The following is a 14,531-nucleotide window of genomic DNA, read 5'->3' as shown; positions in this document are numbered from 1 at the left end:
CTTCACACCCATATAAGAGTGTTGGTACTACTATACTTTCATACATTCCCTTCTTTGCCTCCATAGATAACGTTTTTTGACTCCACATATACCTCAACGCACCACTCACCTTTTTTCCCTCATCAATTCTATGATTAACCTCATCCTTCATAAATCCATCCGCCGACACGTCAACTCCCAAGTATCTGAAAACATTCACTTCTTCCATACTCCTCCTCCCCAATTTGATATCCAATTTTTCTTTATCTAAATCATTTGACACCCTCATCACCTTACTCTTTTCTATGTTCACTTTCAACTTTCTACCTTTACACACATTCCCAAACTCATCCACTAACCTTTGCAATTTTTCTTTAGAATCTCCCATAAGCACAGTATCATCAGCAAAAAGTAACTGTGTCAATTCCCATTTTGAATTTGATTCCCCATAATTTAATCCCACCCCTCTCCCAAACACCCTGTTTTAATACCACATTTACTATCTTAGAGTACTCTTAATTACCTTGTGCTGCCATATAACTTCTAGTATAACTACCAGTGCAATATTGAATGGAATAAACATTACTTTTTCACTTTTTTGTAATCATTATTACTTACTAAAATTTTATTAAACACCATATTTACTACCAGTCAATTTTACTTTTGTACATTAAACATTATTTTATACTTCCCATAACATTTTGTTGCCAAATTTTCAAATTGGTATATTCAACTCCAACCTTTATATTATCCTTTGTACCTGTGTACCTGTCTACCATCTTACTATCATATTATAACCAAGACATTACCCTTGTTATTTTTTTACTATTATTCTTTTGGTACTTTAATTGTGAATTATATTTTGTCAATTTAAATCTAGTTATACTCCTGATCTTGTCAACAACCTATACGAGACTCTAGTGCAATTGCAAGTACCATTTCAATTTGTATTTTTATATTATAAGTTTATATTATAATTCCTACTCTAAGATTGTTTTCATATCTTAGTGACTATATTGTGTGTGCAATTAGTGTATATTTCAATTATATTATTGTTCAAGGCCCTTAACTATCTTTTGCTAACTAGTACCAACTACCTCATATATTTTTTTTTCTACTTTTTTTATTCTTTTGCTACCTTAACTTGCATATTTTATCTTGTCAATTTAAATCTAGTTATACTCTAATTCTTGTAAACAACTTATATAACACCTTAGTGCAATTACAATTGAGAGTCTTGTGCCTTTTTTATATTATTAGATTAAACTCAGTTGTACTATAGTCAATACCAAATTCATTATATTAGACCATATTGCAATTACTAGTGAGAGACTGGTGCTATTTTTAATTTGTATTGTTATATTATTAGATTAAATCTAGTTGTACTATAGCTCATTCTAGCTCAAAACATAGACTCCACAAAAGTCATTATATTAGACCTTAGTGCAATTATTTGATTACCACTTTATTGTTCACCACAACTTATATTAGTCCCTTTTATATTATAATTTTATATTATAATTCTAACTTTAAAGAATTATCTTTTAAGTACTACCTACTATCATATTCCCAAGCTCCATTATTTGATCATCACTTTATTTGTTCACCACAAATTATTTTAGTCCCTTTTATATTGTCTCCTTTATTTTAGCTTTAAAAAACTACCTTAGCTCATTATTTTTACATTTGTTAAATAATTCAGGTGCTATTTTTTTTTAGCTTTAGAATATTTACTTTATTTTTTACTTAATTCTAACTATAGATTCACTAAAATCTTATGATTACAAGCATTGATCCTGATACCAACCTCTTATTTAATGACTTAAATGATTCAAACAGTTACTGTAATTACTACACAGCAGAACAATCAAAGACACTTCTCAGAGCTAACAACAACATAACTATCTTTAACTACAATATCAGATCTTTAAGCAAGCATTATGATGACCTCCTAGCATTACTAAATTCCTTGCATGCCAATATGTCCATCATTACACTAACTGAAACCTGGCTAAAGCCTGATACTACAGATGTCTATGCCATTCCTGGTTACACAGCCATGCACAACTGTAGGCCAGACCAACAAGGGGGTGGCACTGCTGTATACTACTCAGACCAACTAGAATGTATCACTAATACTTGCACAAGGGATGAACAAATCCAAATACCTACAAAAACCTCTTACAGTGATAAACATCTACAGAGTTCCACAATCAAACATTAGCCAATTTAGTCAAAACCTAGGAAGTATGATAAATGATGCACACATGAACAAAGATCACTTACTACTCTCAGGTGACTTCAATATAAATCTCCTGCAAGACCAGGACCCACACGTTACTGAATTCACAAACACAATGAGTAACTGCATGTTGCTACCAACAGTAACAAAACCTACAAGAGTTACAGAGACTAGTGTTTCCCTACTTGACCACATCGGACCAACACCATATCCCCTTTAAAATCAGGCATAATTACAGATAATACCACAGACCACTACCCTACTTTCCTCATAACAACTCTTGGTAAAATACCCCAAGACACTACTAAAGTCACCTTCAGACTTCACAATGAGGCAGCCATTAATAACTTCACAACAGCAGTAACAAACATTGACTGGCACACTGAGCTAGAAATCTATACAGATATTGACGAATGTTTTAATAATTTTCTAAAAAAGACCCAATACCTTTATAACAAGCACTGCCCTAAAAAAACTAAACAGATGACAGCTAAGAGACTGAACAGTCCCTGGCTAACACCCAGCATTCTCAAATCCATAAATACAAAACACCAATATGAAAAACAGTACAGAATGGGTCACATAACCAGAGACCAAACAAAACGTTACTCGTCAATCCTGACCAGCCTGATAAGAAGGGCAAAAAAATTGTATTATGAGAACAGATTATCCAACTTACGAGGTGATATAAAAAAGACCTGGAAGACCCTATCAGAAATTCTGGGAACAAAAAAGATATCACGACATAGCGAAATAAAATTAGCAAAATCAGATGAACCCCAACTCCCATCAACAGAAACAGCAAACAGACTCAATGATTTCTTCTCCACTATAGGTCAAAACCTTGCCAATAAAATCCCAAGCTCAGATACCCCACCAAATGACTACCTAACTGGCAACTACCCGAACACACTGTTCCTAGCTCCGACTAACCCATACGAAGTCTCCCTTATTATCAACGCACTGAAAAACAAGGCAGGAGATTTAAATACCTTACCACCCTTTATATACAAAAAAGCGTCACAAGTACTATCACCAATCATTGCAACACTCTTTAACAAATCCATTGAATCCTCCACCTTCCCTACAGTTCTCAAAATAGCAAGGGTCACCCCAATCCATAAAGGAGGAGACCAAACAGAGTTGAATAACTATAGGCCAATATCCAATTTACACCCTCTCTCAAAAATCTTCGAAAAATTAATTCATAAACGAATCTACTCCTACCTCATCTCCCAAAACATTCTCAACCCCAGAAAATATCTACCTGGATGAGGACTAACAAACTTACACTAAACATTGACAAAACCTACTTCATTCAGTTTGGTAACAGAGCTACAGATGTACCTCTTAACATAACAATAAACGGATCACCTATCACAAAGCTAACAGAGGGAAAATTCCTAGGAATCCACCTCGATAATAGACTCAAATTTCATACACATATACAACAAATTTCTAAGAAAATTTCCAAGACTGTAGGCATACTATCGAAGATACGGTACTATGTTCCACAGTCAGCCCTCCTGGCCCTTTATCACTCTCTTATTTACCCCTATCTCACCTATGGAATTTGTGGATGGGGCTCAACAACAATTAACCATCTCAGACCACTAATTACCCAACAAAAGGCTGCAGTTAGAATGATAAATTCTCACTACAGGCAACACACTCCACCAATATTCAAAACACTCAACCTACTCACCATACAAAACATCCATACTTATTATTGCACCTATTACATACATAGAACACTTAACTCTGATATTAACCCTCCCCTCAAACATCTCCTTGCCAACCTCAACAGAACACATGACCATAACACAAGGCACAGTTCACTCTTTGATGTTCCTCGTGTCCATCTCACGCTATGCAAAAACTCAATCCACATAAAAGGCCCTAAAATCTGGAATTCATTACCTGTAAATATAAAAGAAACACTACCTGTTTATAAATTCAAGTCTCTTCTCAAAGATCACTTACTCACTCAAAACCAAATAAATACTGAATAACTGAACCTTATAAATTGTATATCCTATATGTTACTCACAATTATATCACACAAATGTTAAACCTAGGACCCAATCTAACTTTATTATTTTTTTAAATACACTACCTAACAGAATACTCCATTCGACTGAATGTACAGCAATGCAAGCAACCATATGACCTGTCTTTGTAATACTCATTTGTGCTTTATAGTTATCTGTTTACAATAATGTTTTATCACTGATTTCATCATTGCTTAGTTAATTTTAAGCCAGCCCGTAATGCTATGCATATAAGTGGCTTTGGCATGCTGCTCTTACCTGTATTTTTTGTACCTCTGTCTGTATGCTTAAATTACTAAATAAATAAATAAATAAATACACAAATGGAGCTAACTCCACTACTCAATATGTTATTGCTGATGTCCCACAGGGGAGTGCCCTTGGCCCACTTCTTTCTCGTTTACATCAATGATCTACCAAATGCATCTAAACTCCTTAAACCCATATTATTTGCAGATGACACTACTTAAGTCTACTTCCACCCAAACCCAACCATACTAATAGACACTGTAAATGCCGAATTACTAAAAATATCAACTTGGATTACTACCAACAAACTTACACTCATTATAGACCAAACCTACTTCATGCTATTTGGAAACAGAGCCTCAAGTGTACAGCTAAACATAATGATAAATGATTCACCCATTTCTACACTCGCAGAGAGCAAATTTCTAGGTTTCCACCTAGACTGTGGTCTCAGATTCCAGACACACACACACAGCATATATCCAATAAAGTCTCCAAAACATTAGGCATCCTTTCAATGATATGGTACTATGTCCCCCAACCAGCTCTTCTTGTTCTGTACCACTCTCATTTACCCTTACCTCACCTATGGTATTTGTGCATGGGGCTCAACCACAGCAAATCACTTTAAACTTTTAATAACCCAACAGAAAGCTGCAGTGCGATTGATAACTAACTCCAGCAACAGACAGCATGCTCTGCCACTAATCAAGAGTCTCAACTTGCTTAATGCACAAAACATCCACCCTTATTATTGTACCTACTATATACACAGAACACTACATTCATATATACTCTCCTCTCAAACTACTACTTGATAACTATAACAGAACACACAACCATAATACAAGACACAAATCACTCTTCGATATCCCTCTTGTCCATCTCTCCCTATGCAAAAATGGCATATATGTAAAGGGCCCTAAGATCTGGAATTCATTGCCAGAGCACACTAAAGGATCCCTGCCAGCAATCAATTTAAGGCTATACAGTGGACCCCCGCATAGCGAACGCCTTGCATAGCGAACAATCCGCATAGCGAACGCTTTGTTCGCTGAAATTTTGCCCCGCATAGTAGACAAAAACCCGCTCAGCGAACTTCGTCGGAGACGCGTCCAATGTGGGCCCTCAGCCAGCCTCACATGTGCCGCCTGTCCCATTGTTTACCAGCTAGCCTCCGCGGTAACATTCAAGCATACACTCGGAATATTTCGTATTATTACAGTGTTTTCGGTGCTGTTTCTGGAAAATAAGTGACCATGGGCCCCAAGAAAGCTTCTAGTGCCAACCCTGTGGTAAAAAGGGTGAGAATTAGTATGGAAATTAAGAAAGATTTTGAAGGGTTTGGGGCTAACCCTGAGAAGCCTATGCCAGTTGTGGAATCCATTGTGCCTACTTCAAAAATTAAGGAAATGTGTGCACAGTGGGTTGAACTGCAAACCTTTATGGATGAAAATCACCCTGACACAGCTGTTGCAAGCCGTGCTGGTGACTATTTCAATGACAATGTTATGGCCCATTTTAGGAAAGTCTTGAAGGAACGGGAGGTACAGAGCTCTATGGACAGATTTGTTGTGCGACAGAGGTCCAGTGACTCTCAAGCTGGTCCTAGTGGCATTAAAAGAAGAAGGGAAGTAACCCCAGAAAAGGACTTGCTACCTCAAGTCCTAATGGAAGGGGATTCCCCTTCTAAACAGTAAGAAGATAATGCTCTCCCCTCCTCCCATCCCATCAATCATCACCAGATCTTCAATAAAAGTAAGTGTCATGTAATTGTGCATGCCTTTTTCAGTTTGTGTGTACTAAAATTAACATTTTTTTGTGGTAAAAAAATTTTTTTTTCATACTTTTGGGTGTCTTGCACGGATTAATTTTATTTCCATTATTTCTTATGGGGAAAATTAATTCGCATAGCGAACATTTCGCATAACGACCAGCCCTCTTGCACGGATTAAGTTCGCTATGCGGGGGTCCACTGTACTTAGAAATCGCCTCATGACCCAAAATTAATCAGACAAACAACTCGGTACCTATCAGTGACTCAAAAGCTGTACAAAACAACTTCTAAATAATATACTACTATAGGTCCTCCATCACAAATCCGGCATCATTGGGACCTGTAGTGTGCCGGATTACCGAGTTTGTCGGATTACAGAGTGGTTAGGTTAGAATACACTTAATAAAAGTAACCAACTTGACTCACACAAAGTTCATTTTACATCGGCAAAAATCGAACATTTCCGCTACTTTGAGCTCAATTTCAAGGTACTTTGTCATGAAAGCAATCAAAATCATGTCTATTTCTGTAATATATCTTCCATTCTATTAAATGAGTCCAAAAAAATGAGAATACAACCATAAAAAACATACGAAAATATACTGCAAAGAGGCGGCTAATGGCTGAGAAGTGAACTCCCTTATTTATCGTCCGTCATTTTTATTTTTGTTGTACGTTAAGAAGCATCTTTCCATCATACATTGCCCAAGTTTCAATGAGATAGTCCAACAAACAACCGAGAAAAAAAAAATATTTACCAAAAATCATATATGGCAAGCCCAAGCCAGGTACTGGAAATAAGTCACTTTGTCTGACTTTTCTGGGTTATCCTAGGTTCTCTATACATACACTGATGTGTATGATAATCTATGTAACTGTATTTGTGTATACCTGAATGAACTTATTTACTTCTAGTCTGTCAACTGAGTACAAGAAACCACCCATTCACTTATTTCAACTACCCAATAAAGTGGTCAGAAATTGGCAATTTGGCCGATTTCACGCAAATTTCAAGAGATGCCAATTTCAAAATAGGGTCCAGAATAAACACTGCAGACATTCCTGGCACTAAAGTAACATTTTCTCTGTTCATTAGTCATGGCTACAGGCCCCTCTTACATTGCTCTTGCTTACCATTTGGAATTTTTATTCACAAAAAAATAATAGATTTACTGTTATGCAGACTGCTGCATTATTGTAATAATTGTATAAATAATGTCGACCCATTCTTGACTACGTATTGGAATTTGGACTGGCAGGCGGACAGGTATTGGACGGTGACGTACGTCATTTGTTTACTCTTGAGCTTTGCTAAAAATTAGAACATTTTCGCTACTGTGAGCGCAATTTCAAGGTACTTTTCGTCATGAAAGCAATCAAAATCATATCTGTTTCTGTAATATATCTTTCATTCTATCAAATGAGACTGAAAAAATGAGAATATAACCATAAAAAACATACAAAAATGTACCGCCAAGCAGCCACTAATGGCTGAGAAGTGAACTCCGCTATTTATGGTCTGATTTCTTTCATTTTTGGTGTACGTTAAGAAGTATCTTTCCATCATACATTGCTCAAGTTTGAATAAGATAACCCAACAAACAATTTTCTTTTATTATCACACTGGCCGATTCTCACCAAGGCAGGGTGGCCCGAAAAAGAAAAACTTTCACCATCATTCACTCCATCACTGTCTTGCCAGAAGGGTGCTTTACACTACAGTTTTTAAACTGCAACATTAACACCCCTCCTTCAGAGTGCAGGCACTGTACTTCCCATCTCCAGGACTCAAGTCCGGCCTGCCGGTTTCCCTGAACCCATTCATAAATGTTACTTTGCTCACACTCCAACAGCACGTCAAGTATTAAAAACCATTTGTCTCCATTCACTCCTATCAAACACGCTCACGCATGCCTGCTGGAAGTCCAAGCCCCTAGCACACAAAACCTCCTTTACCCCCTCCCTCCAACCTTTCCTAGGCCGACCCCTACCCCGCCTTCCTTCCACTGCAGACTGATACACTCTTGAAGTCACTCTGTTTCGCTCCATTCTCTCTACATGTCCGAACCACCTCAACAACCCTTCCTCAGCCCTCTGGACAACAGTTTTGGTAATCCCACACCTCCTCCTAACTTCCAAACTACGAATTCTTTGCATTATATTCACACCACACATTGCCCTCAGACATGACATCTCCACTGCCTCCAGCCTTCTCCTCGCTGCAACATTCATCACCCATGCTTCACACCCATATAAGAGCGTTGGTAAAACTATACTCTCATACATTCCCCTCTTTGCCTCCAAGGACAAAGTTCTTTGTCTCCACAGACTCCTAAGTGCACCGCTCACCCTTTTCCCCTCATCAATTCTGTGATTCACCTCATCTTTCATAGACCCATCCGCTGACACATCCACTCCCAAATATCTGAATACATTCACCTCCTCCATACTCTCTCCCTCCAATCTGATATCCAATCTTTCATCACCTAATCTTTTTGTTATCCTCATAACCTTACTCTTTCCTGTATTCACTTTTAATTTTCTTCTTTTGCACACCCTACCAAATTCATCCACCAATCTCTGCAACTTCCCTTCAGAATCTACCAAGAGCACAGTGTCATTAGCAAAGAGCAACTGTGACAACTCCCACTTTATGTAAATAATAATAATAATAATAATATCTTTATTTACTACACGTACATGTACAAGTTATATAGGCCTAACCGACATCAGTGACATACTACTATATAGAAAGCCGCTTGTTATGCAGAGTATTTCAAGAAAATTAGGTTAGTGTCCCAGGATAACACCCACACTAGTCGGCTAACACCCAGGTACCCATTTACTGATGGGTAAACAGACAACAGGTGTAAAGAAACACGCCTAATGTTTCTACCCTGGCTGAGAATCGAATATTTACCAAAAATCATATATGGATAACCCAAGCCAGGTACTAAAAATAAGCCATGTTGACTTTTTTGGGTTATCCTAGGTTCTCTACACATGTGCTGCTATGTGTGATAATCTATATAGAGAAAATAACTTTTTTGTTTCAGGTTTATGGTGCAGTACGAGTGTATATCAGTTAGCCCTGTGCTACACTCCGTTTTCTCTAATATAAGCCCCAAGACAGGGATAGGTTTGTTTGCAATCGTGTCATTACGATTTCGTGAGTCATAGGAGAATGGTACTTGTATCTTGTATCCTCTACATAACTCTGTCGAACTGCTTGGTAGTATGCCAAATATTATTCATTCTGGAGTATTTAACATGTTTTATGTTATTTATATTGTTTATTATGTCATATTAGATCAATTGTGATAGGCAAATAAGCTGTAGTGTTGATATTAGCGTAATAATAAAGCATATTCTCCTGCTTCACGAGACTGAGCTCATGGCAACCGACAGTGGCTTCAAAGCCACCTTATCTTTAATGGATAATGTGCTGTGTAGGTGCTTTACATAATGAGAAGTATTTCTTTTATTCATTGGAACCATGGCTAGGGATAAAAGTAAGCAGGTTAAAACAATAAGTGTAGAAAAAGAAATTGGTATCACTAATGCAGCAAGTAGCGCCACCAAACAGTACCAGCAGGTTGGTGTGGCGACCCTGGAAATTTGAAATTATGCTAGCCAAAATTAGTGCCGAATAACTGAAGGAACCGAATAACTGATTGCCAGATTTGTGATCGCGGACCTGTACTTAACCTAACCTTAATTCAGCTTCATTACTGTATATTGTGCTAATGATTGCTCAACCGTATATGTACTCACTACCTCAAAATTAGGATGCTTAAATTTCAGTGTATTAAATAATACTAAATTGTAATACGTAATGTCATTTTTGTAAATTGTTTTAAATTGTTCCTGCACTCGCTTTAACTCATCAAATGTCCATACAATCATCTGTTATTGCCTACCTAACCTTAAGTTAATATTAAGTTTACCTGAAATGCTCTGCATACAAGAGGCTTTTGTCATGTACAGCCAGCTATTATATTCCTTTGTACAACTATGTATAATGTATCATGTCAAAATAAAGTACTTGTTCTTATTCTAAAAGTGGACAACAGTTGATAAGGGAATTAATAGAACAACAAAAATTATTAATAAGATGGCCAGGTGCTCAGGATTGACATTTAATGACATTTATTAACATTTGTTAGCTTTTCAGACTGCAGTCAAACAAAAATCATGACTTCAAACAGTCAATAATGCTAACAAGCAGTTCTGCCAAACAAGGGCAAAAGCTGTCCCCTTCTTGTAGAAAATTTATGAAATTTTAAATTGATATCATTATCTTGAAGTAACTAAACTGCAATGATCTATTTTTTTTTGGGGGGGGGGGAGGGGGGTCTGATGATGGTGGCAATTCAGTACAGCCTCTCCTTACTTGACGACAGAGCTCCATTCCTAAGACTACGTTGTTAAATGAATTCGTCACTAAGTGAGGAGCATACAATAATGGTAGTGAGTTTGTGTCAACCATCTTTGATATTGTTTTAATGTCACCTTCGCACTATTTATACTGATCAGAGCCCATTGCAAGTCCGAGGCATTGGTAAACAAGTACAGTGGACCCCCGCATAACGATTACCTCCGAATGCGACCAATTATGTAAGTGTATTTATGTAAGTGCGTTTGTACGTGTATGTTTGGGGGTCTGAAATGGACTAATCTACTTCACAATATTTCTTATGGGAACAAATTCGGTCAGTACTGGCACCTGAACATACTTCTGGAGTGAAAAAATATCGTTAACCGGGAGTCCACTGTACGTCGCTAAGTGAGGAGAGGATGTATTTTTAATTTTTTGGTGTAGATTTGCTTGTACTGTATTGGTTTCCACATCATCTAGATCAAAGTTGCCGGCAATGAATATATTTTTACTGTTAACAAGGAATGATACATTAAATTTTTACTCAATTCATTGCTGTGTTCTGTGAAATTTAGCATAAGCAACCTATTTTGTACTAGCTAATGCTGATTTACTAATTGCACACAGTTTGGTAAATCACAGAATGGTGACAAATCAAAAACTAATCTCCTAGGACAAAGAAAGACATTTTTAAGTGGTTAGTATTTAAAGGCTAAATGAAATTTGTAAATTTAAATATTTGGCACATTCTTAGTGTTGGGAAAGTGATTAAACTTCACATAATATTTTTTTAAAACTTGTGTTTTAATATATTCTTTTTGATGTACTACACGTCTTTTGAAGTACAGTACAGACAAGCATATACCATTTTCAGGTTACACATAGAATAACTATACTGTATATTAAAAAATAATATTACTACAGGCTTTTTGCGAAAAGTGTATGGACTTTTGTCAGTGCAGCTGCTAGTTACTACATTGGTGGCAGCTACATTTGCTTACACTCCATTTCTACGTCAGTCCATTCATGCCAACCCTTGGATTCTTATAATGTGCCTACCTCTTGCTCTTGGGCTTCTGATTGCTCTTCATGTGAAAAGGTAAACTTGCCAACATAGTTCAGTCTTTTGCATTTGTTTTTTATGTATAGATAGTTTTTCTTTTAAGGATTAACATGAAGCTATATGCATGACAGCAAAATTGTAAATGCTGCACCAAAGGTCCAGTAATACTAAGAAAGTTATCTAATAAACTACAGTGGAACCTCAGTTTTTGTTTGCCCCAGCTCTTGTCGAATTTGGTTTTCGACTACTTTTTTCATCAAAATATTGTCCCAGTTATAGTTCATCACCTCAGTTTTCGTCCACCATACTGAACGTGTCCGCCTGCACACTCACACAAAGCATCCCATGCACGCATTCTGAGTCGGTGTGTCTTCGTTTCTCGTCGAGTGAACATTACCCTACTCATTCATACGAAACATTTTGTAATAATCCATCGTATTTTGTGCTTGTTTATTGAGTGTAACTGCTAGACAAGTAACCATGGTGCCAAAGAAAGCTTCAAGTTCCAGCCCTTTGATAAAGAAGATGAAACACCATAGAATTCAAGAAAGAATTTGTAGAAAAGTATGAAAGTTGAGTACGTGGTCGATGTTTGGGAAGTCCTTATCGATGATCGGTTCCATCCTGGCGAAGAAAAAAGAAATCGAGAAATCTGATGTTGCAGAAGGCATAAATGTGCTGAAGGACCCCTCCCCCAACATGTCTTCAGTTGTGACGAAACGGGCCTTTTTTAGAAGAAAATGCCAAAGAGGGCCTACATCATGCAGGAGGAAAAGGTGCTGCCAGAACTCAAGCCTATGAAAGATAGGCTAACTGTTCTGTTCTGTGGTAATGCTAGGGAGGATTTCAAAGTGAAACCTTTACTGGTGTATCACTCAGAAAATCCCTGAGCGTTCAAGAAAAACAATGTCATCAGAAGTAAATTGTGTGTGACGTGGAAGGCTAACAATAAGGCATGTATCACGGGGCAAATTTTTCATTGATTGGTTCAATGAAGTGTTTGGCCTGAGTGTGAAAAAATACCTCTTGGAAAATAAATTGCCACTCAAGTACCTCCTGGTAATGGACAATGCTCCTGCTCATCCTCCAGACTTAGAAGACCAATTGTTGGAGTTTAGTTTCATCACAATGAAGATTTTGCCCCCTAATACCACTCCTCTCATCCAACCCCTGGACCAGCAGGTCATTTCAAACTTCAAAAAACTCTACACCACAGCAATGTTTCAAAGGCGCTTTGAAGTGACGTCAGACACTGAATTGACCCTAAAAGAGTTCTGGAGGAATCACTTCATTATCCTCAATTGCATAAGCCTTATAGATAAAACTTGACAGGAAGTGACTTCCAGGACAATGAACTCTGCTTGGAGAAAATTGTGGCCAGAATGTGTCCAAGAGAAGGATTTTGAAGGGTTTGAGGCTAACCCTGGTAACCTTACGCCTGTTGTGGAATCTACTGTGGCTTTGGGGAAGTCCATGGGGTTGGATGTTAGTGGCCAGGATATGGAAGAGTTGGACGACCACAGGAAAGGCTAACCACTGAAGAGCTGCAACACCTTCAACTGGAACAGCAACAGATTACAGTTGAGGAAATTGCTTCGGAGGAGGAGGAGGAGGAGGAGGAGGAGAGAGGGGAGATTCTGCCTTCTTCAGTGATTAAGGACATTTGTGCAAAGTGGAATGAGGTGCAAATTTTTGTGGAGAAATATCACCCTAACAAAGATGTTGCAGGCCGTGTTTGCAACATGTTCAGTGATAATGCTGTGTCCCAATTTAGGCAAATCTTAGAGACTCCAGAAACACCTCTCTAGACAGATTTTTTGTGTGATGGGTACAGTGACTCTCAAGCTGGTCCTAGTGCCAGTAAAAGACAAAGAGGGAAAGTAGCCCCGGATAGGGACTCGATACCTGAAGTCCGTATGGAAGGGGATTACCCTTCCAAACAGTAAACTCTCCTCCCTCTCCCCTCCTCGCCGTCTTCCATACGCCAACAAGTCTTCAATAAGGTAAAAGTGATTTAAATGTTCATTTATCCATTTTATTAGTCATATTTATTTCTCATTGTTTTGTGTATGTAAAACTATAATTATTCTCTATAAAATGTATTTTTTGTTAATATTTTTGGGTGTCTGGAACGGATTAATTGGATTTACATTATTTATTATGGGAAATATTGCTTTAGTTCTCGTCGAATTCGGTTTGTCCAACTCTCTGGAACAGATTACAGATGAAAACCGAGGTTCCACTGTATACTGTATTTTTTTTAACTGAGAAATAGTACTGATGCTATGATTATAACTTTATTCACATTGAAAAACTTGCTGCATATTATGTTTGAATACTGATAAATGTGCATATGTAGTATTTTGGAGCCTTAGACGTGAGAGCAAAAATTACTTAATTGCGTATGAAGTGTGATACTTCTATAATACTCAATGAATGTATGATTATATTTTAAACAATCCCTTGGATTTATTGAATAGGTGCAGTAGTTAAAATAGCTATTCATATAGGATAATTAGGCTTGGTATATATAAATGCTTGATAACAATAGATACATTGCTGTTTACATGGTTAGATTTTTGTTAGTTATTCATATAAGTAAATGTAATTAGGTTTTATAGTGTCTTAGGACACTTGGTGATTCATGATTGTTATAATTATTATAATCAGGAGAAGCACTAAATTTGTAGGGGATGTCATACAGCACGAAATAGCGAAATAAAATTAGCAAAAACAGATGAACCCCAAATCCCACCAACAGAAACAGCAAACAGACTCAATGATTTCTTCTC

The 14,531-nt window shown here is 37.3% G+C and overlaps 1 protein-coding gene across 1 annotated transcript in view; it reads left to right on the top strand.

The window, feature by feature from the left end:
- Positions 1-14,531, top strand: part of LOC128684980 (protein lifeguard 4-like) — a 65,295-nt gene that overhangs the window by 15,961 nt on the left and 34,803 nt on the right. Inside the window, exon 2 of the mRNA XM_070101391.1 lies at positions 11,601-11,775. Within this exon, the coding sequence (XP_069957492.1) occupies positions 11,601-11,775 (175 nt within the window). The remainder of the gene's footprint in view (positions 1-11,600; positions 11,776-14,531) is intronic.

The sequence above is a fragment of the Cherax quadricarinatus genome, chromosome 5 (assembly GCF_038502225.1).
Source record: "Cherax quadricarinatus isolate ZL_2023a chromosome 5, ASM3850222v1, whole genome shotgun sequence".
Classification (NCBI taxonomy): domain Eukaryota; kingdom Metazoa; phylum Arthropoda; class Malacostraca; order Decapoda; family Parastacidae; genus Cherax; species Cherax quadricarinatus.
This window is presented reverse-complemented; position numbering and strand designations above follow the sequence as displayed.